This window comes from Mobula hypostoma, chromosome 22 (genome assembly GCF_963921235.1).
Source record: "Mobula hypostoma chromosome 22, sMobHyp1.1, whole genome shotgun sequence".
Lineage (NCBI taxonomy): Eukaryota > Metazoa > Chordata > Chondrichthyes > Myliobatiformes > Myliobatidae > Mobula > Mobula hypostoma.
Genome location: NC_086118.1, coordinates 60,728,494 through 60,754,284, shown reverse-complemented (window position 1 = coordinate 60,754,284; position 25,791 = coordinate 60,728,494). Strand labels below are relative to the sequence as shown.

The 25,791-nt window shown below is 51.1% G+C and overlaps 1 protein-coding gene across 1 annotated transcript in view; it reads left to right on the top strand.

Moving 5' to 3' along the window:
* The first annotated feature begins 7,715 nt into the window (after positions 1-7,715).
* The window catches only part of utp6 (UTP6 small subunit processome component), a 60,091-nt gene continuing 42,015 nt past the window's right edge, over positions 7,716-25,791 (top strand). The window contains exons 1-5 of the mRNA XM_063030712.1: positions 7,716-7,840; positions 13,605-13,689; positions 25,242-25,283; positions 25,387-25,479; positions 25,565-25,612. Coding sequence (XP_062886782.1) covers positions 7,749-7,840; positions 13,605-13,689; positions 25,242-25,283; positions 25,387-25,479; positions 25,565-25,612 — 360 coding nt within the window. The 5' untranslated portion in view covers positions 7,716-7,748. The remainder of the gene's footprint in view (positions 7,841-13,604; positions 13,690-25,241; positions 25,284-25,386; positions 25,480-25,564; positions 25,613-25,791) is intronic.

Sequence of the window (25,791 nt, the reverse complement as noted above, 5' to 3'; positions counted from 1 at the left end):
AAACAATTCCTATCCACACACCAGTCCTAATGTAAACCTTTGCTATCCACACACCTGTCTAAATGTAAACCTTTCCTATCCACACACCTGTCCAAATGTAAACAATTCCTATCCACACACCTGTCCAATTGTAAATAATTCCTATCCACACACCTGTCCAAATGTGAACCTTCCCTTTCTACACACCTGTCCAAATGTGAACAATTCTTATCCACTCACCTGTTCAAATGTGAACAATTCCTATCCACACACCTGTCCAAATGTAAACCATTCCTATCCACACACCTGTCCAAATGTGAACCATTCCTATCCACACACCTGTCCAAATGTAAACAATTCCTATCCACACACCAGTCCTAATGTAAACCTTTGCTATCCACACACCTGTCTAAATGTAAACATTTCCTATCCACACACCTGTCCAATTGTAAATAATTCCTATCCACACACCTGTCCAAATGTGAACCTTCCCTTTCCACACACCTGTCCAAATGTGAACAATTCTTATCCACTCACCTGTTCAAATGTGAACAATTCCTATCCACACACCTGTCCAAATGTAAACTATTCCTATCCACACACCTGTCCAAATGTAAACCTTTCCTATCCACACACCTGTCCAAATCTAAACCATTGCTATCCACACACCTGTCCAAATGTCAACCATTGCTATCCACACACCTGTCCAAATGTGAACAATTCCTATCCACACACCTGTCCAAATGTAAACCTTTCCTATCCACACACCTGTCCAAATGTAAACCTTTCCTATCCACACACCTGTCCAAATGTTAGCAATTCCTATCCATACACCTGTCCAAAGTTGAACAATTCCTATCTACACACCTGTCCTAACGTAAACCTTTCCTATCCACACACCTGTCCTAATGTGAACCTTTCCTATCCACACACCTGTCCAAATGTAAACAATTCCTATTTACACACCTGTTCAAATGTAAACAATTCCTATCCACACACCTGTCCAAATTTGAACAATTCCTATCTACACACCTGTCCTAACGTCATCCTTTCCTATCTGCACACATGTCCAAATGTAAACCTTTCCTATCCACACACCTGTCCAAATGTGAACAATTCCTATCCACACACCTCTCCAAATGTAAACCTTTCCTATCCACACACCTGTCCAAATGTAAACCTTTCCTATCCACACACCTGTCCAAATGTAAACAATTCCTTTCCACACACCTGTCCAAATGTAAGCAATTCCTCCAAATGTAAACCTTTGCTATCTACATATCTGTCCAAAGTTTAGCTATTCTATCCGTGTAGCTGCCCAGATGTAAACTTTTCCTATCTGTGTACCAAACCAAAGAAGACCATAGATACCGGCGCAGAATTAGGCCATTTGGCCCATTGAGTCTGTTCTGTCATTTCATCATGGCTAATCCAACTTTCCTCTCAGCCCCAATCTCCTGACTTCTCTCCCTATCTCTTCATGCCCTGACCAATTACGAATATATCGATCCCTTCCTTAAATATACATAAAGACGGCTTCTACATCTGCCTGTGGCAAAGAATTCCACAGATTCACCACTCTCTGGCAAAAAAAAAATCCTCCTCATCTGCATTCTAAAAGAGTGCCCATCTTCTCTGAATCTGTGTTCTCTGGTCGTAGACTCTCCCACCATAGGAAACATCCTCTCCACATCCACTCTAGCAAGGCCTTTCACTATTCAATAGATTTCAATGAGGTCCCCCCTCATTCTTCTGAATTTCAATGAGCACAGGCCCAGAGCCATCAGTCGGTCTTCATATGACACATTGTGTAAACCTGGAATCATTTTCATGAATCTCCTTTGAACCCTCTCCAGTTTCAGTACATCCTTTCTAAGATAAGGGGCCCAAGGCTGTTCACAGTACTCCAAGTGAGGCCTCACCAGTGCCTTATAAAGCCTCAAAATTACATCCTTGATTTTATATTCTAGTCCTTTCGAAATTAATGCTAACATTGCTTTTGCCTTCCTCACTGCAAATTAACCTTTAGGGAAACCTTACAAGGACTCCCAAGTCCCTTTGTGCCCCAGATTTTTGTATTTTCTCTCCATTTAGAAAATAGTCAATCCTTTCATTTCTTCTACCAAAGTGCATGACCATACACTTGCTGCCACTATATTCCATCTGCCATTTTGTTGCTCATTCTCCTAATCTGTCTAAGTCCCTCTGTAGCTTCTCTACATTCTCAAAACTACCTACTGCTCCACCTGTGTTGCTATCGTCTGCAAACTTTGCATCAAAACCATTAATTTTATCATCCAAATCATTGACATTTAACTTAAACAGAATCTGTTCCACACTTTGCCTCCTGCCAATCAACTATAGCATTATCCATGTTAGAATCTGTCCTGCAATATCATGGGCATGTAGTTTGTTAAGCAGGCTCATGTGTAGCACCTTGTCAAAGACCTTCTGAAAATCCAAGTGCACGACATAAATGATTCTCCATGTATATCCTGCTAGTTATTTATAGAAACATAGAAATCTACGGCACATTACAGGCCCTTCGGTCCACAACGTTGTGCTGACTATGTAACCTACTCTAGAAACTACCTAGAATTTCCCTGCCTCAGAACCCTCTAATTTTCTCAGCTCCATGTACTTATCTAAGAGGCTCTTAAAAGACCCTATTGTATCTGCCTCTACCACCTTCACTGGCAGTGCATTCCACGCACCCACCACTCTGTTTGAAAAACTTGTCTCTGACATCCCCCTTGTACCTACTTCCAAGCACCTTAAAGCTATGCCCTTCATGTTAGCCATTTCAGCCTAGGAAAAAGCCTCTGATCAATGCCTCTCATCATCTTGTACACCTCTATCAGGTCACCTCTCATCCTCAGTCACTCCAAGGAGAAAAGGCCAAGTTCACTCAACCTATTCTCATAAGGCACACTCTCCAATCCAGACAACATCCTTGTAAATCTCCTCTGCACTTTCTCTATACTATCCACAACCTTCCTGTAATGAGGTGACCAGAACTGAACACAGTACTCCAAGTGGGGTCTGACCAAAGTCTTATATAGCTGTAACATTACCTCACAGCTCTTGAACTCAATCCCACGGTTGATGAAGGCCAACACACCATATGCCTTCTTAACAACACTGTCAACCTGCGCAGCAACTTTGAGTGTCCTATGGACATGGACCCCAAGATCTCACTGATCCTCCACACTGTCAAGAATCTTACCATTAATGTTATAGTCTGTCTTCAAATTTGACATACTGAAATGAACCACTTCACACCTACCTGGGTTGAACTCCATCTGCCACTTCTCAGCCTAGTTTTGCATCCTATCGATGTCATGCTGTAACCTCTGACACCCTCCAGACTATTCACAACACCCCCAACGTTTGTGTCATCAGTATATTTACTAACCCACTCTTCTACTTCCTCATCCAGATCATAATAAAAATCACAAAGAGGAGGGGTCTCATAACAGATCCCTGCAGAACACCACTGGTCACCGACTGCCACGCAGAATACGAACCATCGACAATCACCCTTTGTCTTCTGTGGGCAAGCCAATTCTGAATCCACAAAGCAATGTCTCCTTGGATCCCATGCCTCATTACTTTCTGAATGAACCTCATATGGGGGACCTTATCAAATGCCTTACTGAAATCCATATACACTACATCCACTGCTCTACCTTCATCAATGTGTTTTGTTACATCCTCAAAGAATTCAATCAGGTTCGTAAAGCATGACCTGCCCTTGACAAAGCCACGCTGACTACCCCAAACCGGATTATGTCTCTCCAAATGCTCATAAATCCTGCCTCTCAGGACCTTCTCCAACAACTTGCCCATCTCTGAAATAAGACTCACCGGTTTATAATTTCCTGGGTTATCTCTACTCCCTTTCTTGAACAAGGGAACAACATTTACAACCTTCCAATTCTCTGGTACTTCTCCCGTCCTTACTGCTGATGCAAAGATCACTGCCAGAGGCTCAGCAATCTCTCTCTCTCGTCCCACAGTAGCCTAGGGTATATCTCAACTGGTCCCTGTGACTGATCTAACTTAATACTTTTCAAAAGCTCCAGCACATCCTCTTTCTTTATGTCTACACACCCAAACGTTTCAGTCCACTGTAAATCATTCCCATAATTGTCAAAGTTTTTCTTCAAAGAATTTCAACAGATTTGTCAGACAGGATTTTCTCTTGGAAAACCATGCTGACTATGGCCTATTTTATCATGTGTCTTCAAGTACTCCGAGACCTCATCCTTAGTAATCAATTCCGACATCTTCCCAACCACTGAGGTCAGCCTCAATGGCCTACAGTTTCCTTTCTTCTGCCTCATTCCCTTCTTGAAGTGTGGAGTGACATTTGCAATTTTCCAGTCTTCCAGAACCATTCCATAATTTAGTAATCTTTGAAAGATCATTATTAATACCGCCACAATTTCTTCAGCCACCTCTTTCAGAATCTGGGGTGTACACCATCTAATGCTGGTGACTTACCTACCTTTAGACCTTTCAGTTTCACAAGAAATATGTCTCTAGTTATGGTAACTTTACACACTTCATGATCAATGACACCTGCAACTTCCACCATTCTACTTGTGTCTTCCACAGTGAATATCGAAGCAAAATACTTACTCAGATCATCGCCATCTACTTGTCCCCCATTACATCTCTCCAGCATCATTTTCCAGAAGACTGATACCCACTTGTGCCTCTCTTTTACACTATGTATCTAAAGAAACTTTTAGTATCTTCTTTAATATTATTGGCTAGAATGTAAACCTTTCATATTCACATACCTGTCCGAATGTAAACTTTTCCTCTCCACATTCCGGTCCAAATGTAAACATTCCAACCCACATACCAGTCCAAATGGAAACCTTTTTGATGCATGTACTAGTCCAGATCTAAACCTTTCCTATCCATGTACCGGACCAAATAAGACCATGTACCATTTGTCCTGAGGCTGCTCCTCCATTTCATCATGGTTGATCCAATTTTCCTCTCAGCCCCAATCTCCTGCCTTCTCCCCGTATGCCTTCATGCCCTGACTTATCAAGAATAGATCAATGTCTGCTTTAAATATACATAAAGATTTGGCCTCCACAGCTACCTGTGGCAAAGAATTACATAGATGCACCACTCTCTGGCCAAAGAAATTCCTCATCTCCATCTAAAAGGACGCCCCTCTATTCCAAGGCTGTGAGCTCTGGTCTTAGACTCTCCCACCATAGGAAACATCCTCTCCACATCCACTCTATCAAGGCCTTTCACCATTCACAAGAGAAAACCTGCAGATGCTGGAAGTCCGAGCAACACACACAAAATGCTGGAGGAACTCAGCAGGCCAGGCAGCATCTATGGAAAAAAGTACAGTCGATGTTTCAGGCCGAAACCCTTTGGTGGGACCAACTTTCACCAGTCGATAGGTTTCAATGGTCACCCCTCAATCTTCTGAATTCTCGTGAATACAGGCCCAGAGCCATCAAAGGCTCTTCATACGACAAGCCATTTAATCCTGGGATCATTTTCATGAACCTCCTTTGAACCCTCTCCAGTGTAGTGCCCTGGTAAAGGTTTTATTTCTAATGTTGTAGGGTATTTCATGCAATGGTCTTTCTGTGGAAGCAATGTTTGGGTTACTGTGGGAGACACAGTAATGTTCACACAGAGATTTACAGACTGAATGGAGGCGACGAAGGCCGGCTTATCCAAGCAGCAGACCCTGTTGTTCGGGTGGAGGTTTAAATGCTGGGACAGATTGAAAATGTCAGAGTGTCGAGGCCCAAGGCAAGGGGTTCAGCTCATTGTTTGAAGTGGCAGAACACGATGTTCAGTCAGAGAGTTAAGTGCCGGGTGAGGTTCAAAAGGTCTGTGTGTCGGGGCCAAGGTGAGGTGAGGGCCGGTTCAGATCATTGCTCCACAATGTTTACTGGGCTCTGTGCTGAACTCCCTTGTTTACGCGGCTCTGTGCTGAATTATGGGACTCCCTTGCGGACTTGAGTTCAGAAACGCTAATTGCTTAGACCATAAAACATAGGAGCAGAATTGGCAAGTCTTCTCTGCCATTTCATCATGGCTGATCCCAGATCCCTTTCAACCCCATACACCTGTCCTTTCACCAATCCTTTGATACCCCAACCGATCAGGAATCTATCAACTTATACCCACGGACGTGCCCTCCACTGCAGTCTATGGCAGAGCATTCCACAGATTCACCACTTTTTGGCTAAAAAAATTCCTCCTCACTTCTTTTCTAAAAGGTAACCCCTCAGTTTTGAAGCTGTGCCCTCTAGTTCTGGGTACCCCTACCAGTGGAAACATCCCTTCCACATTCACTTTATCTAGTCCTTTCAGCATTTGGCAGTTTTCAATGAGATACCCCGCCTTCTTCTAAATTCTGGTGAGTACAGGCCCAAAGCTGCCAAATGCTGCTCATGTTAACCCCTTCATTCCCAAAATCACTCACCAATCTTCCCTGGATTCTCTCCAATGACAATACATCCTTTCTGAGATAAGGGGCCACAAACTGTTGACAAAACTCCAAGTGCAGCCTGTCCAGTGTCTTACGGTTTGCAGCTACTGTTTGCATGATTTTGTTTCTTTGTGCATTGGGTCTTATTTTATTTTTTGTGGGCATTATGTTTTTTATCTTCTGCACATTGGGTGTTAGTCTATTTTATATATATATATATTATACACACACATACATACATATAAAATGTACTTTGAACTTTGAAATATGAGGTGCAAAGAGACTTGGGAGTCTTCATGGGGGATTCCTACCAAAGGTTAATTTGCAGGTTGAGTCTGTGGTGAGGAGGGCAAAAGCAATGTTAGCATTCATTTCGAGAGTGCTAGAATACAGAAGCAAGGGTGTAATGCGAGGCTTTGTACGGTATGGGTGAGGCATCACCTGAGTATCGTGAACAGTCTTGGGTCCCTTACTTAAGAGAGGAGGTGCAGACATTGTAAGGGTTCAGAGGAGGTTCCGAAGAATGACCAGGATTGAACGGCTTCTCATATGAAGAATATTTGATGGCTCTGGGCCTTTATTTGCTGGAATTTTGAAGAATGAGGGGTGACCTCATTGAAACCTATTGAGTGGTGAAAAGCCTTAGGAGTGGATGTGGAGAGAATGTTTCCTATGGTGGGAGAGTCTAAGACCAGAGGACACAGCCTCACAATAGAGGGGCGTCCTGTTAGAACACAGATGAGGAGGAATTTCTTTACACAGAGTGGTGAATCTGTGAAATTCTTTGCCACAGGCGGCTTTGGAGGCCACCTTTTATGTATACTTAAGGCAGTGGTTGATAGGTTCTTGATTATTCAGGGTATGAAAGGATACGAAGGAAGGCAGGAGATTGGGGCAGAGAGGGAAAATGGATCAGGCATGATGACATGACAGTGCACGGTGGTTGGGCCGAATGGCCTGATTCTGCTCTTCTGACGGGGTGACTCCGAGCCCGGCTCACCGGAAAAAAGTATTGGACATGGAATAACAACCAGGGCGTCTGCAGGTGGAAAATGCAATTTGTGCAAAGGATGTGTGGCGAGCCTGCAGAGCGATATAAATCGATAATCTACATAAGTGAACTAAAATCCGGCAGACAGGCTACAACGTTACTAAAAGCGCGGAAGAAACAAATATCACCCCCACAAAGTCCCACCGCTAAAGTGGTCCGGGGTCCTGGATCTGGATCACATGCGGCGGAGCGATTTCTTAGCGGACCGGATGTGGAAGCGGTTACCACGCTACCATGGCGGAGCGAGTCCAGCGGCAGCTGGAGGAGCGGATCCCGGAGCTGGAACAGTTGGAGCGGGCCGGGTTGCTGGAGGAGGCGGAGAGGAGGTAACGAGGGACGTAGAGCTGAGAGGTGGTGGGGTTTAGGGGGAGAGAAGTTTGGACGGTGCAGGAAGAGGTGGTGGGGGTATCAGCAATTCCGTCTGGGCACAATGTTGTGAGGGGTGATAGTTCCAGTGAGATGGAGGGACAGTTAGTATTTATTGGGTGAGAGAGAAGGTGGGATTAAAGTCTGGGTGGGGGAGTGGACGGGTTGAGGGTAGGGTTCCGGACGGGTACTGGAATGGTGGGACTAACCTGTTCAGCAACATGTTTGTTTGCACGGATGTGTTGGTTCAGACGGGCTCTTTCTCTGTGGGTAGCTCTGGTTCTTCGTCGTGTCACTGATCTCTCAATTCAAGTCAAGTTATTGTCATTTAACTATATACTCGTATACCGTCAAATGCGACAGTGTTTCTCCGAACTAGGGTATAAAGCACATAACGCACGTTATCTTCGGAAAATAAGATAAAATCTGCAGACGAATTATGAATTATGCATAAACAAGCAAACTGAAGTGTGTGAGTAGTGAAGGGACTCAGGGTGGGACGGATAGTTAAAAAAGTGAAGATAGCGGGCAGTCAGACAGTCAGGAAGGGCAGGCAGGTGATGGGACTGAGTTGCAGCCAACAGGCTGAATTTCAAAACATTAGGGATCCAGAATCATAAGGGATAGCAAATACAGTACTCAAGGTGTTGTATGTAAATGCGTGTGGTATAAGAAATAAGGTGGATGTTATTTTGCAGTGTTACAGATTGCCAGGCATGATGATGTTGTGGCTGTCAGTGAGTCATGACTGAAGGGTGGTTGTAGTTGGGAGCTGAATGTCCAAGGTTACACGTTATATCAGAGGGAAAGGCAGAGGAGGTGGTGTGTCTCTACTGGTAAAGAATGGCATCAAATCGGTAGATAGATGTGATATAGGATTGGAAGATTTTGAATCCTTGTGGGTTGAGTTAAGAAACTGCAAAGATAAAAGGACATTGAAGGCAATTATATACAGGCCTCCCAACAGTGGCTGGGAGGTGGGCCATAGATTACAACAGGAAATAGAAAAAGCGAATCAAAAGGGCAATGTTATGGTAGTCATGGGAGATTTTAACATGCAGGTCGATTAGGAAAATCAGGTTGGTAATGGATCCAAAGAGAGTGAGTTTGTTGAATGCCTAAGGGATGGTTTTTTTTTAGAGCATTTTGTTGTTGAGCCTACTAGGGGATCAGCTATACTGGATTGGGTGTGACATATTGAACCGGAGGCGATTAGGGAGCTTAAGGTAAAAGAACCCTTAGGAGATAGTGATCACAATATGATTGTGTTCAACTTCAAATTTGTTATGGAGAAAAGTGGAATAAAGGAAATTACAGTGGTATGAGAGAGGAGCTGGCCAAAGTAAACTGGAAGGAGCTGCTGGCAGGGATGTCAGCAGAGTAGCAATGGCGTGCATTTCTGGGAAAAATGAGGAAGGTGCAGGATATGTGAATTCCAAAAATGAAGAAGTACTCAGATGGTAAAATAGTACAATCACAGCTAACAAGGGAAGACAAAGCTATTGAAAAAGCAAAAGAAAGGGCATACAGCAAAACAAAAATTAGTGGGAAGATAGAGGAATGGGAAATGTAAAAAAACCTGCAGAGAGCAACTAAAAAAATCATTAGAAGGAAAAAGATTAAATATGAAAGCAAGCTAGCAAATAATATCAAAGTGGATAGTAAAAGTTTTTTCTTTTTTTTGTAATTTATTTTTTATTGAAGTTCATCATCAAACAAACATTTCCATAAGATGTATTCCAGATACTGTACTTTATATCATATAATCATATTTGTCACAAATCTCCACATAATATTTATCTGAGTAAAAGAGTAATGAGATTGGATATAGGACCGCTAGAAAATGATGCAGGAGAAATAATAACAGGGGACAAGGAGATGGCTGATCAACAATGAGTATTTTGCATCACTGTGGAAGACACTAGCAATGTGCCAGATGTTGTAGTGTGTGAAGGAAGAGAAGTGGGTGCAGTTACTATTACAAGGGAGAAAGTGCTCAAAAAGCTGAAAGACCTGAAAGTACGTAAGTCACCCGGACCAGATGAACTGCACCCTAGGGTTCCGAAAGAGGTAGTGTTAGAGATTGTGGTGGCATTAGAAGTGATCTTTCAAAAATCATTGGACTCTGGCATGGTGCCAGAGGACTGGAAAATTGCAAATGTCATTCAACACTTTAAGAAAGGAGGAAGGCAGCAGAAAGGAAATTATAGACCAGTTTGCCTGACCACAGTGGTTGGAAGATGTTGGAGTCAATAGTTAAGGATGAGGTGATGGAGTAATTGGTGGCACAAGACAAGATAATACAAAGTCAGTATGGTTTCCTTCAAGGAAAATCTTGCCTGTCGAACCTGTTGGAATTCTTTGAGGAGATTACAAGCAGGATAGATAAAGGAGATGCAGTGGATGTTGTATATTTGGACTTCCAGAAGGCCTTTGACAAGGTACTACACATGAGGCTACATACCAAGTTAAGAGCCCATGGTATTACAGGAAAGTTACTAACATAGATTGGTAAGAGGCAGAGAGTAGGAATAAAACGATCCTTTTCTGGTTGGCTGCTAGTGACTAGTGGTGTTCCGCAGGGATCGGTGTTGGGACTGCTTTTTATGCTGTATATAAATGATTTAGATGATGGAATAGATGGCTTTGTTGCCAAGTTTGCAGATGATACGAAGATTGGTGGAGGGACAGGTAGTGTTGAAGAAACAGGTTGGATGCAGAAGGACTTAGACAGATTAGGAGATTGGGCAAGAAAGTGGCAAATGAAATACAGTGTTGGAAAATGCATGGTCATGCACTTTGGTAGAAAAAATATATTTGCAGACTATTTTCTAAATGGGGGAAAATCCTAAAATCTGAGATGCAAAGGGACTTGGGAGTCCTTGTGCAGAACACCCTGAAGGTTAACTTGCAGGTCGAGTCGGTGGTGAGGAAGGCAAATGCTACATTAGCATTCATTTCAAGACGTCTAGAATACAAGAGCAAGGATGTGATGCTGAGGTTTTATAAAGCACTGGTGAGGCCTCACCTTGACTATTGTGAACAGTTTTGGGTTCCTCATCTAAAAAAAAAATGTGCTGGCATTGGAGAGAGTCCAGAGGGGGTTCAAAAGGATGATTCCAGGAATGAACGGGTTATCATACGAGGAATACTTGATGGCTCTGGATCTGTACTCGCTGGGATTCTAAAGGACGAAGGGGGATCTAATTGAAACCTTTTGAATGTTGAAAGACCTAGACAGAGTAGATGTGGATAAGATGTTTCCCGTGGTGGGAGAGTCTAGGACAAGAGAGCACATCCTCAGGATAGAGGGGTGCCCTTTTCAAAACAGAGATTTGGTGAAATTTCTTTAGCCAAGGGGTGGTGAATTTGTGGAATTTGTGGCCACATGCAGCTGTGGAGGCCAGGTCGTTGGGTGTACTTAAGGCAGAGATTGATAGTTCTTGATTGGACACGGCAGCAGACGTTACGGGGAGAAAGCCAGGAACTGGGGTTGAGGAGGAGAAAAAAAGGATCAGCCATGATTGAATGGTGGAGCAGACTCGATGGGCCAGAGGGCTTAATTCTTCTCTTATGTCTTATGGTCTAAAATGCATAAATTAAATATTGTAAGGTACAGAGCAGATTAACTGGTGACACCTTGAATGCGATGCGGCAAGGAGTTCAGAGGCCTTGTGGCCTGAGGGAGGATACAGTTTTCCACCCTGACCATCTCAAACAAGAGAAAATCTGCAGATGCTAGAAATCCGAGCAACACATACAAAATGGTGGAGGAACTCAGCATCTGGGAAAAGAGTCCTACTGAAGGGTTTCGGCCCGAAATGTTGACTGTACTCTTTTACTCGATGCCTAGCCTGCTGAGTTCTTCCAGCATTTAGTGTGTGCTGCCCATCCTGACCATTCTTGTTTTTTGGCTTCGGTGTCTCCCGCCTGATGGTAGAAAGTCAGACAGGATGCCGGTTGGGAGGGTGGGGTCCTTAACAATACTAAATGACGGCATCCATTAATCTTGTGAGACCATGGATCTGCGCCTGGAAAGTCTTCACTCTCCAGGGCGCAGGCCTGGGCAAGGTTGTATGGAAGACCGGCAGTTGCCCATGCTGCAAGTCTCCTCTCTCCACACCACCGATGTTGTCCAAGGGAAGGGCATTAGGACCCATACAGCTTGGCAACAGTGTCATCGCAGGGCAACGTGTGATTAAGTGCCTTGCTCAAGGACACAACACGCTGCCTCGGCTGGGGCTGGGGCTTGAACTCATGACCTTCAGGTCGCTAGTCCAATGCCTTAACCACTTGGCCACGTGCCCACAATACTCAGGGCCCTGCATATGCAGCGCTCCTGATAAACGTCCCCGACCGATCGAGGGAGACTGCAGCTTGTCAGGACCCTCTCAATGGTGCTCTTGTAAAATTCAGTAAAGTTGGTTGGTGGGGGGGCAGTGGGGAGCATTGCTTATCTGAACTTCCTTAGGAAGCTAAGGCACTGCTGTGACTTCTTGTTCAGGGACGGGGTATTAAGGGACCAGATGAGGTCATCCGTGATGTGAACTCCCAGGAACTTGGTGCACTTAACTCTGTCTACGGAGGAGCCATGTATTCGTAGTGGAGGATGGTTCATCTGCATCTGTCTGAAGTCCACAGTGATTTCCTTTGTCTTCTCCACATTCAGGTTTAGGTTGTTCTTCTCACACCAATGCACCAGTCCAATTCTTCCCTGTACTTTGACTTATCAGTATTGTTGATGAGGCCAGCCGCTATTGTGTCATCTGCAAACTTGATGATATGGTTCGAGCTGAACCCTGCAACACAGTCATGCATCAACAGTGTGAACAGTAGTGGGCTGAGCAGACAGCCCTGGGGAGTGCCAGTGCTCAGTGTAATGGGACGAGAGACGTTGCTGCTCACACAGACTGACTGTGGCCTTATTGTTAACAAGTCCAGTATCCAGTTACAGAGGAAGGTGTTCAGACCCAGCAAGGACACTTTTCCCCACCAGTTTCTGGGGTATGATGGTGTTAAATGCTGAACTGAAGTCTATAAACAGTAGTCTGGCATATGATACCCCATTTTCAAGGTGGGACAGGGCAGTGGCTATTGCATCTTCACTGGATGGGTCTGAGCACAAAGTGAACTGGAAAGGGTCCAATGCAGCAAGGTGCTTATCATGAACCTCCTGCTCACTGACCTTCGCTGATTCAAGAGGAGAAACGTCTGGAGTTTATCCCAATGCCCCACTTCTGAAGTCTCATGGCAGTCTCAGTCCAGTGTGTCCTCGAGCTTCTCCAACCTCTGCTTCAGTCTCCTGTTGCAGGGTCATCGCCCACACTGTGTCTTTGCTTTATCTCCACAGATCTGATTTTTTTAGGCAGCCTTTTCTTTTTGCTTTGGATTCCAGCATTTGCGGTCTCGTGTCTCCTGTTGTCCACAGATTCTCCCACTTTGCCAGTTCATGCTCCCTGTTCCTCCCTGATTCCCATTGTTCTGCCACTGACAGCTGTGCCTTCAGCTATCTGGCCTTGAGCTCAAACGTTCCCTCCTTCAGTTCTTCCAGTGAGAAAGTTTCTCTTCAAACCTTTACTGTCAGAGGCACTTCTGTGCTTGAGGCTCCTTCAGCTAATCTTATTTCCTTTTGTGACTGAAAAAAGCCACTCACTGTTTCATTAAGTAGATTACTGAATCAGTATTTGAGCCACATTCGTTGTGACTGTTGTTATTTATTTGTAGAGCGGTGTTCAGGAAGGTTACTGTGCTGGAACACAAGGTGCATCGGAGAGTGCTGAGGAAGGAGAACTTTATCAACTACATCCAGGTGAGTGCAGGACTCGAGTGGGTGGCAGGTGTGAAGACAGTACTGGAGTGGGTCGGAGGTTGGTGTGAAGGTGTCGGTGGTACTGGAGTGGGTCGGAGGTTGGTGTGAAGGTGTCGGTGGTACTGGAGTGGGTCGGAGGTTGGTGTGAAGGCGTCGGTGGTACTGGAGTGGGTCGGAGGTTGGTGTGAAGATGTCGGTGGTACTGGAGTGGGTCGGAGGTTGGTGTGAAGACGGTACTGGAGTGGGTCGGAGGTTGGTGTGAAGACGGTACTGGAGTGGGTCGGAGGTGGGTGTGAAGACGGTACTGGAGTGGGTTGGAGGTTGGTGTGAAGGTGTCGGTGGTACTGGAGTGGGTCGGAGGTTGGTGTGAAGGTGTCGGTGGTACTGGAGTGGGTCGGAGGTTGGTGTGAAGGTGTCGGTTGTACTGGAGTGGGTCGGAGGTTGGTGTGAAGACGGTACTGGAGTGGGTCGGAGGTTGGTGTGAAGATGTCGGTGGTACTGGAGTGGGTCGGAGGTTGGTGTGAAGACGGTGGTACTGGTGTGGGTCGGAGGTTGGTGTGAAGGTGTCGGTGGTACTGGAGTGGGTCGGAGGTTGGTGTGAAGACGGTACTGGAGTGGGTCGGAGGTTGGTGTGAAGGTGTCGGTGGTACTGGAGTGGGTCGGAGGTTGGTGTGAAGACGGTACTGGAGTGGGTCGGAGGTTGGTGTGAAGTGTCGGTGGTACTGGAGTGGGTCGGAGGTTGGTGTGAAGGTGTCGGTGGTACTGGAGTGGGTCGGAGGTTGGTGTGAAGACGGTACTGGAGTGGGTCGGAGGTTGGTGTGAAGACGGTACTGGAGTGGGTCGGAGGTTGGTGTGAAGGTGTCGGTGGTACTGGAGTGGGTCGGAGGTTGGTGTGAAGGTGTCGGTGGTACTGGAGTGGGTCGGAGGTTGGTGTGAAGGTGTCGGTGGTACTGGAGTGGGTCGGAGGTTGGTGTGAAGGTGTCGGAGGTTCGGTGTGAAGGTGTCGGTGGTACTGGAGTGGGTCGGAGGTTGGTGTGAAGACGGTACTGGAGTGGGTCGGAGGTTGGTGTGAAGGTGTCGGTGGTACTGGAGTGGGTCGGAGGTTGGTGTGAAGGTGTCGGTGGTACTGGAGTGGGTCGGAGGTTGGTGTGAAGGTGTCGGTGGTACTGGAGTGGGTCGGAGGTTGGTGTGAAGGTGTCGGTGGTACTGGAGTGGGTCGGAGGTTGGTGTGAAGCTGGTACTGGAGTGGGTCGGAGGTTGGTGTGAAGACGGTACTGGAGTGGGTCGGAGGTTGGTGTGAAGGTGTCGGTGGTACGGTACTGGAGTGGGTCGGAGGTTGGTGTGAAGAGGTCGTGGTACTGGAGTGGGTCGGAGGTTGGTGTGTGAAGGTGTGTGGTACTGGAGTGGGTCGGAGGTTGGTGTGAAGGTGTCGGTGGTACTGGAGTGGGTCGGAGGTTGGTGTGAAGGTGTGGGTGGTACTGGAGTGGGTCGGAGGTTGGTGTGAAGACGGTACTGGAGTGGGTCGGAGGTTGGTGTGAAGGTGTCGGTGGTACTGGAGTGGGTCGGAGGTTGGTGTGAAGGTGTGGTGGTACTGGAGTGGGTCGGAGGTTGGTGTGAAGGTGTCGGTGGTACTGGAGTGGGTCGGAGGTTGGTGTGAAGACGGTACTGGAGTGGGTCGGAGGTTGGTGTGAAGGTGTCGGTGGTACTGGAGTGGGTCGGAGGTTGGTGTGAAGACGGTACTGGAGTGGGTCGGAGGTTGGTGTGAAGGTGTCGGTGGTACTGGAGTGGGTCGGAGGTTGGTGTGAAGGTGTCGGTGGTACTGGAGTGGGTCGGAGGTTGGTGTGAAGGTGTCGGTGGTACTGGAGTGGGTCGGAGGTTGGTGTGAAGGTGTGGGTGGTACTGGAGTGGGTCGGAGGTTGGTGTGAAGGTGTCGGTGGTACTGGAGTGGGTCGGAGGTTGGTGTGAAGACGGTACTGGAGTGGGTCGGAGGTTGGTGTGAAGGTGTCGGTGGTACTGGAGTGGGTCGGAGGTTGGTGTGAAGGTGTCGGTGGTACTGGAGTGGGTCGGAGGTTGGTGTGAAGACGGTACTGGAGTGGGTCGGAGGTTGGTGTGAAGACGGTACTGGAGTGGGTCGGAGGTTGGTGTGAAGGTGTCGGTGGTACTGGAGTGGGTCGGAGGTTGGTGTGAAGACGGTACTGGAGTGGGTCGGAGGTTGGTGTGAAGGTGTCGGTGGTACTGGAGTGGGTCGGAGGTTGGTGTGAAGGTGTCGGTGGTACTGGAGTGGGTCGGAGGTTGGTGTGAAGGTGTCGGTGGTACTGGAGTGGGTCGGAGGTTGGTGTGAAGACGGTACTGGAGTGGGTCGGAGGTTGGTGTGAAGGTGTCGGTGGTACTGGAGTGGGTCGGAGGTTGGTGTGAAGGTGTCGGTGGTACTGGAGTGGGTCGGAGGTTGGTGTGAAGGTGTCGGTGGTACTGGAGTGGGTCGGAGGTTGGTGTGAAGGTGTCGGTGGTACTGGAGTGGGTCGGAGGTTGGTGTGAAGGTGTCGGTGGTACTGGAGTGGGTCGGAGGTTGGTGTGAAGGTGTCGGTGGTACTGGAGTGGGTCGGAGGTTGGTGTGAAGACGGTACTGGAGTGGGTCGGAGGTTGGTGTGAAGATGTCGGTGGTACTGGAGTGGGTCGGAGGTTGGTGTGAAGGTGTCGGTGGTACTGGAGTGGGTCGGAGGTTGGTGTGAAGGTGTCGGTGGTACTGGAGTGGGTCGGAGGTTGGTGTGAAGGTGTCGGTGGTACTGGAGTGGGTCGGAGGTTGGTGTGAAGACGGTACTGGAGTGGGTCGGAGGTTGGTGTGAAGGTGTCGGTGGTACTGGAGTGGGTCGGAGGTTGGTGTGAAGACGGTACTGGAGTGGGTCGGAGGTTGGTGTGAAGGTGTCGGTGGTACTGGAGTGGGTCGGAGGTTGGTGTGAAGGTGTCGGTGGTACTGGAGTGGGTCGGAGGTTGGTGTGAAGACGGTACTGGAGTGGGTCGGAGGTTGGTGTGAAGGTGTCGGTGGTACTGGAGTGGGTCGGAGGTTGGTGTGAAGGTGTCGGTGGTACTGGAGTGGGTCGGAGGTTGGTGTGAAGACGGTACTGGAGTGGGTCGGAGGTTGGTGTGAAGGTGTGGGTGGTACTGGAGTGGGTCGGAGGTTGGTGTGAAGACGGTACTGGAGTGGGTCGGAGGTTGGTGTGAAGACGGTACTGGAGTGGGTCGGAGGTTGGTGTGAAGACGGTACTGGAGTGGGTCGGAGGTTGGTGTGAAGACGGTACTGGAGTGGGTCGGAGGTTGGTGTGAAGGTGTCGGTGGTACTGGAGTGGGTCGGAGGTTGGTGTGAAGACGGTACTGGAGTGGGTCGGAGGTTGGTGTGAAGGTGTCGGTGGTACTGGAGTGGGTCGGAGGTTGGTGTGAAGGTGTCGGTGGTACTGGAGTGGGTCGGAGGTTGGTGTGAAGGTGTCGGTGGTACTGGAGTGGGTCGGAGGTTGGTGTGAAGTTCGGTACTGGAGTGGGTCGGAGGTTGGTGTGAAGGTGTGGTGGTACTGGAGTGGGTCGGAGGTTGGTGTGAAGGTGTCGGTGGTACTGGAGTGGGTCGGAGGTTGGTGTGAAGACGGTACTGGAGTGGGTCGGAGGTTGGTGTGAAGGTGTCGGTGGTACTGGAGTGGGTCGGAGGTTGGTGTGAAGGTGTCGGTGGTACTGGAGTGGGTCGGAGGTCGGTGTGAAGGTGTCGGTGGTACTGGAGTGGGTCGGAGGTTGGTGTGAAGACGGTACTGGAGTGGGTCGGAGGTTGGTGTGAAGGTGTCGGTGGTACTGGAGTGGGTCGGAGGTTGGTGTGAAGGTGTCGGTGGTACTGGAGTGGGTCGGAGGTTGGTGTGAAGACGGTACTGGAGTGGGTCGGAGGTTGGTGTGAAGGTGTCGGTGGTACTGGAGTGGGTCGGAGGTTGGTGTGAAGACGGTACTGGAGTGGGTCGGAGGTTGGTGTGAAGGTGTCGGTGGTACTGGAGTGGGTCGGAGGTTGGTGTGAAGACGGTACTGGAGTGGGTCGGAGGTTGGTGTGAAGGTGTCGGTGGTACTGGAGTGGGTCGGAGGTTGGTGTGAAGGTGTCGGTGGTACTGGAGTGGGTCGGAGGTTGGTGTGAATACGGTACTGGAGTGGGTCGGAGGTTGGTGTGAAGACGGTACTGGAGTGGGTCGGAGGTTGGTGTGAAGGTGTCGGTGGTACTGGAGTGGGTCGGAGGTTGGTGTGAAGACGGTACTGGAGTGGGTCGGAGGTTGGTGTGAAGGTGTGGGTGGTACTGGAGTGGGTCAGAGGTTGGTGTGAAGGTGTGGGTGGTACTGGAGTGGGTCGGAGGTTGGTGTGAAGGTGTCGGTGGTACTGGAGTGGGTCGGAGGTTGGTGTGAAGGTGTGGGTGGTACTGGAGTGGGTCGGAGGTTGGTGTGAAGGTGTCGATGGTACTGGAGTGGATCGGAGGTTGGGGTGAAGACGGTACTGGAGTGGGTCGGAGGTTGGTGTGAAGGTGTCGGTGGTACTGGAGTGGGTCGGAGGTTGGTGTGAAGGTGTCGGTGGTACTGGAGTGGGTCGGAGGTTGGTGTGAAGACGGTACTGGAGTGGGTCGGAGGTTGGTGTGAAGACGGTACTGGAGTGGGTCGGAGGTTGGTGTGAAGGTGTCGGTGGTACTGGAGTGGGTCGGAGGTTGGTGTGAAGACGGTACTGGAGTGGGTCGGAGGTTGGTGTGAAGGTGTCGGTGGTACTGGAGTGGATTGGAGGTTGGTGTGAAGGTGTCGGTGGTACTGGAGTGGGTCGGAGGTTGGTGTGAAGGTGTCGGTGGTACTGGAGTGGGTCGGAGGTTGGTGTGAAGACGGTACTGGAGTGGGTCGGAGGTTGGTGTGAAGGTGTCGGTGGTACTGGAGTGGGTCGGAGGTTGGTGTGAAGGTGTCGGTGGTACTGGAGTGGGTCGGAGGTTGGTGTGAAGGTGTCGGTGGTACTGGAGTGGGTCGGAGGTTGGTGTGAAGGTGTCGGTGGTACTGGAGTGGGTCGGAGGTTGGTGTGAAGGTGTAGGTGGTACTGGAGTGGGTCGGAGGTTGGGGTGAAGGTGTCGGTGGTACTGGAGTGGGTCGGAGGTTGGTGTGAAGACGGTACTGGAGTGGGTCGGAGGTTGGTGTGAAGATGTCGGTGGTACTGGAGAGGGTCGGAGGTTGGTGTGAAGGTGTCGGTGGTACTGGAGTGGGTCGGAGGTTGGTGTGAAGACGGTACTGGAGTGGGTCGGAGGTTGGTGTGAAGGTGTGGGTGGTACTGGAGTGGGTCAGAGGTTGGTGTGAAGACGGTACTGGAGTGGGTCGGAGGTTGGTGTGAAGACGGTACTGGAGTGGGTCGGAGGTTGGTGTGAAGACGGTACTGGAGTGGGTCGGAGGTTGGTGTGAAGGTGTCGGTGGTACTGGAGTGGGTCGGAGGTTGGTGTGAAGGTGTCGGTGGTACTGGAGTGGGTCGGAGGTTGGTGTGAAGACGGTACTGGAGTGGGTCGGAGGTTGGTGTGAAGACGGTACTGGAGTGGGTCGGAGGTTGGTGTGAAGGTGTCGGTGGTACTGGAGTGGGTCGGAGGTTGGTGTGAAGACGGTACTGGAGTGGGTCGGAGGTTGGTGTGAAGGTGTGGGTGGTACTGGAGTGGGTCGGAGGGTGTGGGGGTACTGGAGTGGGTCGGAGGTTGGTGTGGGTCGGAGGTGGGTGAAGGTACTGGAGTGGGTCGGAGGTTGGTGTGAAGGTGTCGGTGGTACTGGAGTGGGTCGGAGGTTGGTGTGAAGACGGTACTGGAGTGGGTCGGAGGTTGGTGTGAAGACGGTACTGGAGTGGGTCGGAGGTTGGTGTGAAGACGGTACTGGAGTGGGTCGGAGGTTGGTGTGAAGGTGTCGGTGGTACTGGAGTGGGTCGGAGGTTGGTGTGAAGACGGTACTGGAGTGGGTCGGAGGTTGGTGTGAAGGTGTCGGTGGTACTGGAGTGGGTCGGAGGTTGGTGTGAAGGTGTCGGTGGTACTGGAGTGGGTCGGAGGTCGGTGTGAAGGTGTCGGTGGTACTGGAGTGGGTCGGAGGTTGGTGTGAAGACGGTACTGGAGTGGGTCGGAGGTTGGTGTGAAGGTGTCGGTGGTACTGGAGTGGGTCGGAGGTTGGTGTGAAGGTGTCGGTGGTACTGGAGTGGGTCGGAGGTTGGTGTGAAGACGGTACTGGAGTGGGTCGGAGGTTGGTGTGAAGGTGTCGTGGTACTGGAGTGGGTCGGAGGTTGGTGTGAAGGTGTCGGTGGTACTGGAGTGGGTCGGAGGTTGGGGTGAAGGTGTCGGTGGTACTGGAGTGGGTCGGAGGTTGGTGTGAAGACGGTACTGGAGTGGGTCGGAGGTTGGTGTGAAGGTGTCGGTGGTACTGGAGTGGGTCGGAGGTTGGTGTGAAGGTGTCGGTGGTACTGGAGTGGGTCGGAGGTTGGTGTGAAGGTGTCGGTGGTACTGGAGTGGGTCGGAGGTTGGTGTGAAGCGGTCTGGAGTGGGTCGGAGGTTGGTGTGAAGACGGTACTGTACGGTACTGGAGTGGGTCGGAGGTTGGTGTGAAGGTGTCGGTACTGGAGTGGGTCGGAGGTTGGTGTGAAGGTGTCGTGGTACTGGAGTGGGTCGGAGGTTGGTGTGAAGGTGTGGTGGTACTGGAGTGGGTCGGAGGTTGGTGTGAAGGTGTCGGTGGTACTGGAGTGGGTCGGAGGTTGGTGTGAAGACGGTACTGGAGTGGGTCGGAGGTTGGTGTGAAGGTGTCGGTGGTACTGGAGTGGGTCGGAGGTTGGTGTGAAGGTGTCGGTGGTACTGGAGTGGGTCGGAGGTTGGTGTGAAGACGGTACTGGAGTGGGTCGGAGGTTGGTGTGAAGGTGTCGGTGGTACTGGAGTGGGTCGGAGGTTGGTGTGAAGACGGTACTGGAGTGGGTCGGAGGTTGGTGTGAAGCGGTACTGGAGTGGGTCGGAGGTTGGTGTGAAGACGGTACTGGAGTGGGTCGGAGGTTGGTGTGAAGGTGTCGGTGGTACTGGAGTGGGTCGGAGGTTGGTGTGAAGCGGTACTGGAGTGGGTCGGAGTTGGTTGAAGCGGTGGTACTGGAGTGGGTCGGAGGTTGGTGTGAAGGTGTCTGGTGGTCTGGATGGAGTGGGTCGGAGGTTGGTGTGAAGGTGTCGGTGGTACTGGAGTGGGTCGGAGGTTGGTGTGAGGTGTCGGTGGTACTGGAGTGGGTCGGAGGTTGGTGTGAAGACGGTACTGGAGTGGGTCGGAGGTTGGTGTGAAGGTGTCGGTACGGTACGTGGAGTGGGTCGGAGGTTGGTGTGAAGGTGTCGGTGGTACTGGAGTGGGTCGGAGGTTGGTGTGAAGGTGGTACTGGACTGGAGTGGGTCGGAGGTTGGTGTGAAGGTGTCGGGTGGAGTGGTCGACTGGAGTGGGTCGGAGGTTGGGTCGTGGTGTGAAGAGTGGGTCGGAGGTTGGTGTGAAGCTGGTACTGGAGTGGGTCGGAGGTTGGTGTGAAGAGGTGTGAAGGTGGTACTGGAGTGGGTCGGAGGTTGGTGTGAAGCGGTGGTACTGGAGTGGGTCGGAGGTTGGTGTGAAGCGGTGGTACTGGAGTGGGTCGGAGGTGTGGTGGTACTGGAGTGGGTCGGAGGTTGGTGTGAAGGTGTCGGTGGTACTGGAGTGGGTCGGAGGTTGGTGTGAAGGTGTCGGTGGTACTGGAGTGGGTCGGAGGTTGGTGTGAAGACGGTACTGGAGTGGGTCGGAGGTTGGTGTGAAGACGGTACTGGAGTGGGTCGGAGGTTGGTGTGAAGGTGTCGGTGGTACTGGAGTGGGTCGGAGGTTGGTGTGAAGACGGTACTGGAGTGGGTCGGAGGTTGGTGTGAAGGTGTCGGTGGTACTGGAGTGGGTCGGAGGTTGGTGTGAAGGTGTCGGTGGTACTGGAGTGGGTCGGAGGTTGGTGTGAAGACGGTACTGGAGTGGGTCGGAGGTTGGTGTGAAGACGGTACTGGAGTGGGTCGGAGGTTGGTGTGAAGGTGTCGGTGGTACTGGAGTGGGTCGGAGGTTGGTGTGAAGACGGTACTGGAGTGGGTCGGAGGTTGGTGTGAAGGTGTCGGTGGTACTGGAGTGGGTCGGAGGTTGGTGTGAAGGTGTCGGTGGTACTGGAGTGGGTCGGAGGTCGGTGTGAAGGTGTCGGTGGTACTGGAGTGGGTCGGAGGTTGGTGTGAAGACGGTACTGGAGTGGGTCGGAGGTTGGTGTGAAGGTGTCGGTGGTACTGGAGTGGGTCGGAGGTTGGTGTGAAGGTGTCGGTGGTACTGGAGTGGGTCGGAGGTTGGTGTGAAGACGGTACTGGAGTGGGTCGGAGGTTGGTGTGAAGGTGTCGTGGTACTGGAGTGGGTCGGAGGTTGGTGTGAAGGTGTCGGTGGTACTGGAGTGGGTCGGAGGTTGGGGTGAAGGTGTCGGTGGTACTGGAGTGGGTCGGAGGTTGGTGTGAAGACGGTACTGGAGTGGGTCGGAGGTTGGTGTGAAGATGTCGGTGGTACTGGAGAGGGTCGGAGGTTGGTGTGAAGGTGTCGGTGGTACTGGAGTGGGTCGGAGGTTGGTGTGAAGACGGTACTGGAGTGGGTCGGAGGTTGGTGTGAAGGTGTGGGTGGTACTGGAGTGGGTCGGAGGTTGGTGTGAAGACGGTACTGGAGTGGGTCGGAGGTTGGTGTGAAGACGGTACTGGAGTGGGTCGGAGGTTGGTGTGAAGACGGTACTGGAGTGGGTCGGAGGTTGGTGTGAAGGTGTCGGTGGTACTGGAGTGGGTCGGAGGTTGGTGTGAAGGTGTCGGTGGTACTGGAGTGGGTCGGAGGTTGGTGTGAAGGTGTCGGTGGTACTGGAGTGGGTCGGAGGTTGGTGTGAAGACGGTACTGGAGTGGGTCGGAGGTTGGTGTGAAGGTGTCGGTGGTACTGGAGTGGGTCGGAGGTTGGTGTGAAGGTGTCGGTGGTACTGGAGTGGGTCGGAGGTTGGTGTGAAGGTGTGGGTGGTACTGGAGTGGGTCGGAGGTTGGTGTGAAGGTGTCGGTGGTACTGGAGTGGGTCGGAGGTTGGTGTGAAGGTGTGGGTGGTACTGGAGTGGGTCGGAGGTTGGTGTGAAGGTGTCGATGGTACTGGAGTGGATCGGAGGTTGGGGTGAAGACGGTACTGGAGTGGGTCGGAGGTTGGTGTGAAGGTGTCGGTGGTACTGGAGTGGGTCGGAGGTTGGTGTGAAGACGGTACTGGAGTGGGTCGGAGGTTGGTGTGAAGGTGTCGGTGGTACTGGAGTGGGTCGGAGGTTGGTGTGAAGGTGTCGGTGGTACTGGAGTGGGTCGGAGGTTGGTGTGAAGACGGTACTGGAGTGGGTCGGAGGTTGGTGTGAAGACGGTACTGGAGTGGGTCGGAGGTTGGTGTGAAGGTGTCGGTGGTACTGGAGTGGGTCGGAGGTTGGTGTGAAGGTGTCGGTGGTACTGGAGTGGGTCGGAGGTTGGTGTGAAGACGGTACTGGAGTGGGTCGGAGGTTGGTGTGAAGGTGTCGGTGGTACTGGAGTGGGTCGGAGGTTGGTGTGAAGGTGTCGGTGGTACTGGAGTGGGTCGGAGGTTGGTGTGAAGGTGTCGGTGGTACTGGAGTGGGTCGGAGGTTGGTGTGAAGGTGTCGGTGGTACTGGAGTGGGTCGGAGGTTGGTGTGAAGACGGTACTGGAGTGGGTCGGAGGTTGGTGTGAAGGTGTCGGTGGTACTGGAGTGGGTCGGAGGTTGGTGTGAAGACGGTACTGGAGTGGGTCGGAGGTTGGTGTGAAGGTGTCGGTGGTACTGGAGTGGGTCGGAGGTTGGTGTGAAGGTGTCGGTGGTACTGGAGTGGGTCGGAGGTTGGTGTGAAGGTGTCGGTGGTACTGGAGTGGGTCGGAGGTTGGGGTGAAGGTGTCGGTGGTACTGGAGTGGGTCGGAGGTTGGTGTGAAGACGGTACTGGAGTGGGTCGGAGGTTGGTGTGAAGATGTCGGTGGTACTGGAGAGGGTCGGAGGTTGGTGTGAAGGTGTCGGTGGTACTGGAGTGGGTCGGAGGTTGGTGTGAAGACGGTACTGGAGTGGGTCGGAGGTTGGTGTGAAGGTGTGGGTGGTACTGGAGTGGGTCAGATGTTGGTGTGAAGACGGTACTGGAGTGGGTCGGAGGTTGGTGTGAAGACGGTACTGGAGTGGGTCGGAGGTTGGTGTGAAGACGGTACTGGAGTGGGTCGGAGGTTGGTGTGAAGGTGTCGGTGGTACTGGAGTGGGTCGGAGGTTGGTGTGAAGGTGTTGGTGGTACTGGAGTGGGTCGGAGGTTGGGGTGAAGACGGTACTGGAGTGGGTCGGAGGTTGGTGTGAAGGTGTCGGTGGTACTGGAGTGGGTTGGAGGTTGGTGTGAAGGTGTGGGTGGTACTGGAGTGGGTCGGAGGTTGGTGTGAAGACGGTACTGGAGTGGGTCGGAGGGTGGTGTGAAGACGGTACTGGAGTGGGTCGGAGGTTGGTGTGAAGGTGTCGGTGGTACTGAAGTGGGTCGGAGGTTGGTGTGAAGGTGTGGGTGGTACTGGAGTGGGTCGGATGTTGGTGTGAAGACGGTACTGGAGTGGGTCGGAGGTTGGTGTGAAGGTGTGGGTGGTACTGGAGTGGGTCAGAGGTTGGTGTGAAGATGGTACTGGAGTGGGTCGGAGGTTGGTGTGAAGGTGTCGGTGGTACTGGAGTGGGTCGGAGGTTGGTGTGAAGACAGTACTGGAGTGGGTCGGAGGTTGGTGTGAAGGTGTCAGTGGTACTGGAGTGGGTCGGAGGTTGGTGTGAAGACGGTACTGGAGTGGGTCGGAGGTTGGTGTGAAGGTGTGGGTGGTACTGGAGAGGGTCGGAGGTTCGTGTGAAGGTGTGGGTGGTACTGGAGTGGGTCGGAGGTTGGTGTGAAGGTGTCGGTGGTACTGGAGTGGGTCGGAGGTTGGTGTGAAGGTGTGGGTGGTACTGGAGTGGGTCGGAGGTTGGTGTGAAGGTGTCGATGGTATTGGAGTGGATCGGAGGTTGGGGTGAAGACGGTACTGGAGTGGGTCGGAGGTTGGTGTGAAGGTGTCGGTGGTACTGGAGTGGGTCGGAGGTTGGTGTGAAGGTGTCGGTCGTACTGGAGTGGGTCGGAGGTTGGTGTGAAGACGGTACTGGAGTGGGTCGGAGGTTGGTGTGAAGACGGTACTGGAGTGGGTCAGAGGTTGGTGTGAAGGTGTCAGTGGTACTGGAGTGGGTCGGAGGTTGGTGTGAAGACGGTACTGGAGTGGGTCGGAGGTTGGTGTGAAGACGGTACTGGAGTGGGTCGGAGGTTGGTCTGAAGGTGTCGGTGGTACTGCAGTGGATCGGAGGTTGATGTGACGGTGTCGGTGGTACTGGAGTGGGTGGGTGATGTGAAGGTGTCGGTGGTCCTGGAGTGGTGCGGGTGGGAGGTGTGAATGTATCTGTATTGATTCTTCTAGTGATCCAACTCTTTTCATTTCCAGTATGAAATACACTTTCTTGAATTGCTGAAGAGACGGCGAACGGTGAGTTGGAGGAAAATGTTATTGTAAATCTGCAAATTTTGTGTAAGTTTTGACAGTTATTTAACACGTTCCCTCCTGATCTCCACCCCCCGCCCCCCCTCAGCGAACTGGCTACCACTTTAAGAAGGAGGAGATTGAATATGCCATCGTGAATAGGGTGCATGGATTGTTCCAGCGAGCTTTGACCAAGTGGAAGGTAGGACGAGGAGGTGGGCAAGTGACGCTGGAGTCATGTATGCCTGTTACACGTTGATTGAACAAAATGGCTTCTTGTATTACAGGGGGATGTCCAATTATGGCTTTCTCACGTCGCCTTCTGCAAGAAATGGGTGAGCACAGTTTGTTCTCTTTGTCTACTCAGCTGCCTCACATTGTCACAATTTCACTCTGACTTCCCTGTATTGTTGATTGTGTCCTCACTGAAGTTAGTCCAGCTCCCTCAAGACTGTCCCTCAGTGACCCCTCTCCCCCAGCGCCCTGTCACTGACTGTGTCCCCACTGATGTTAA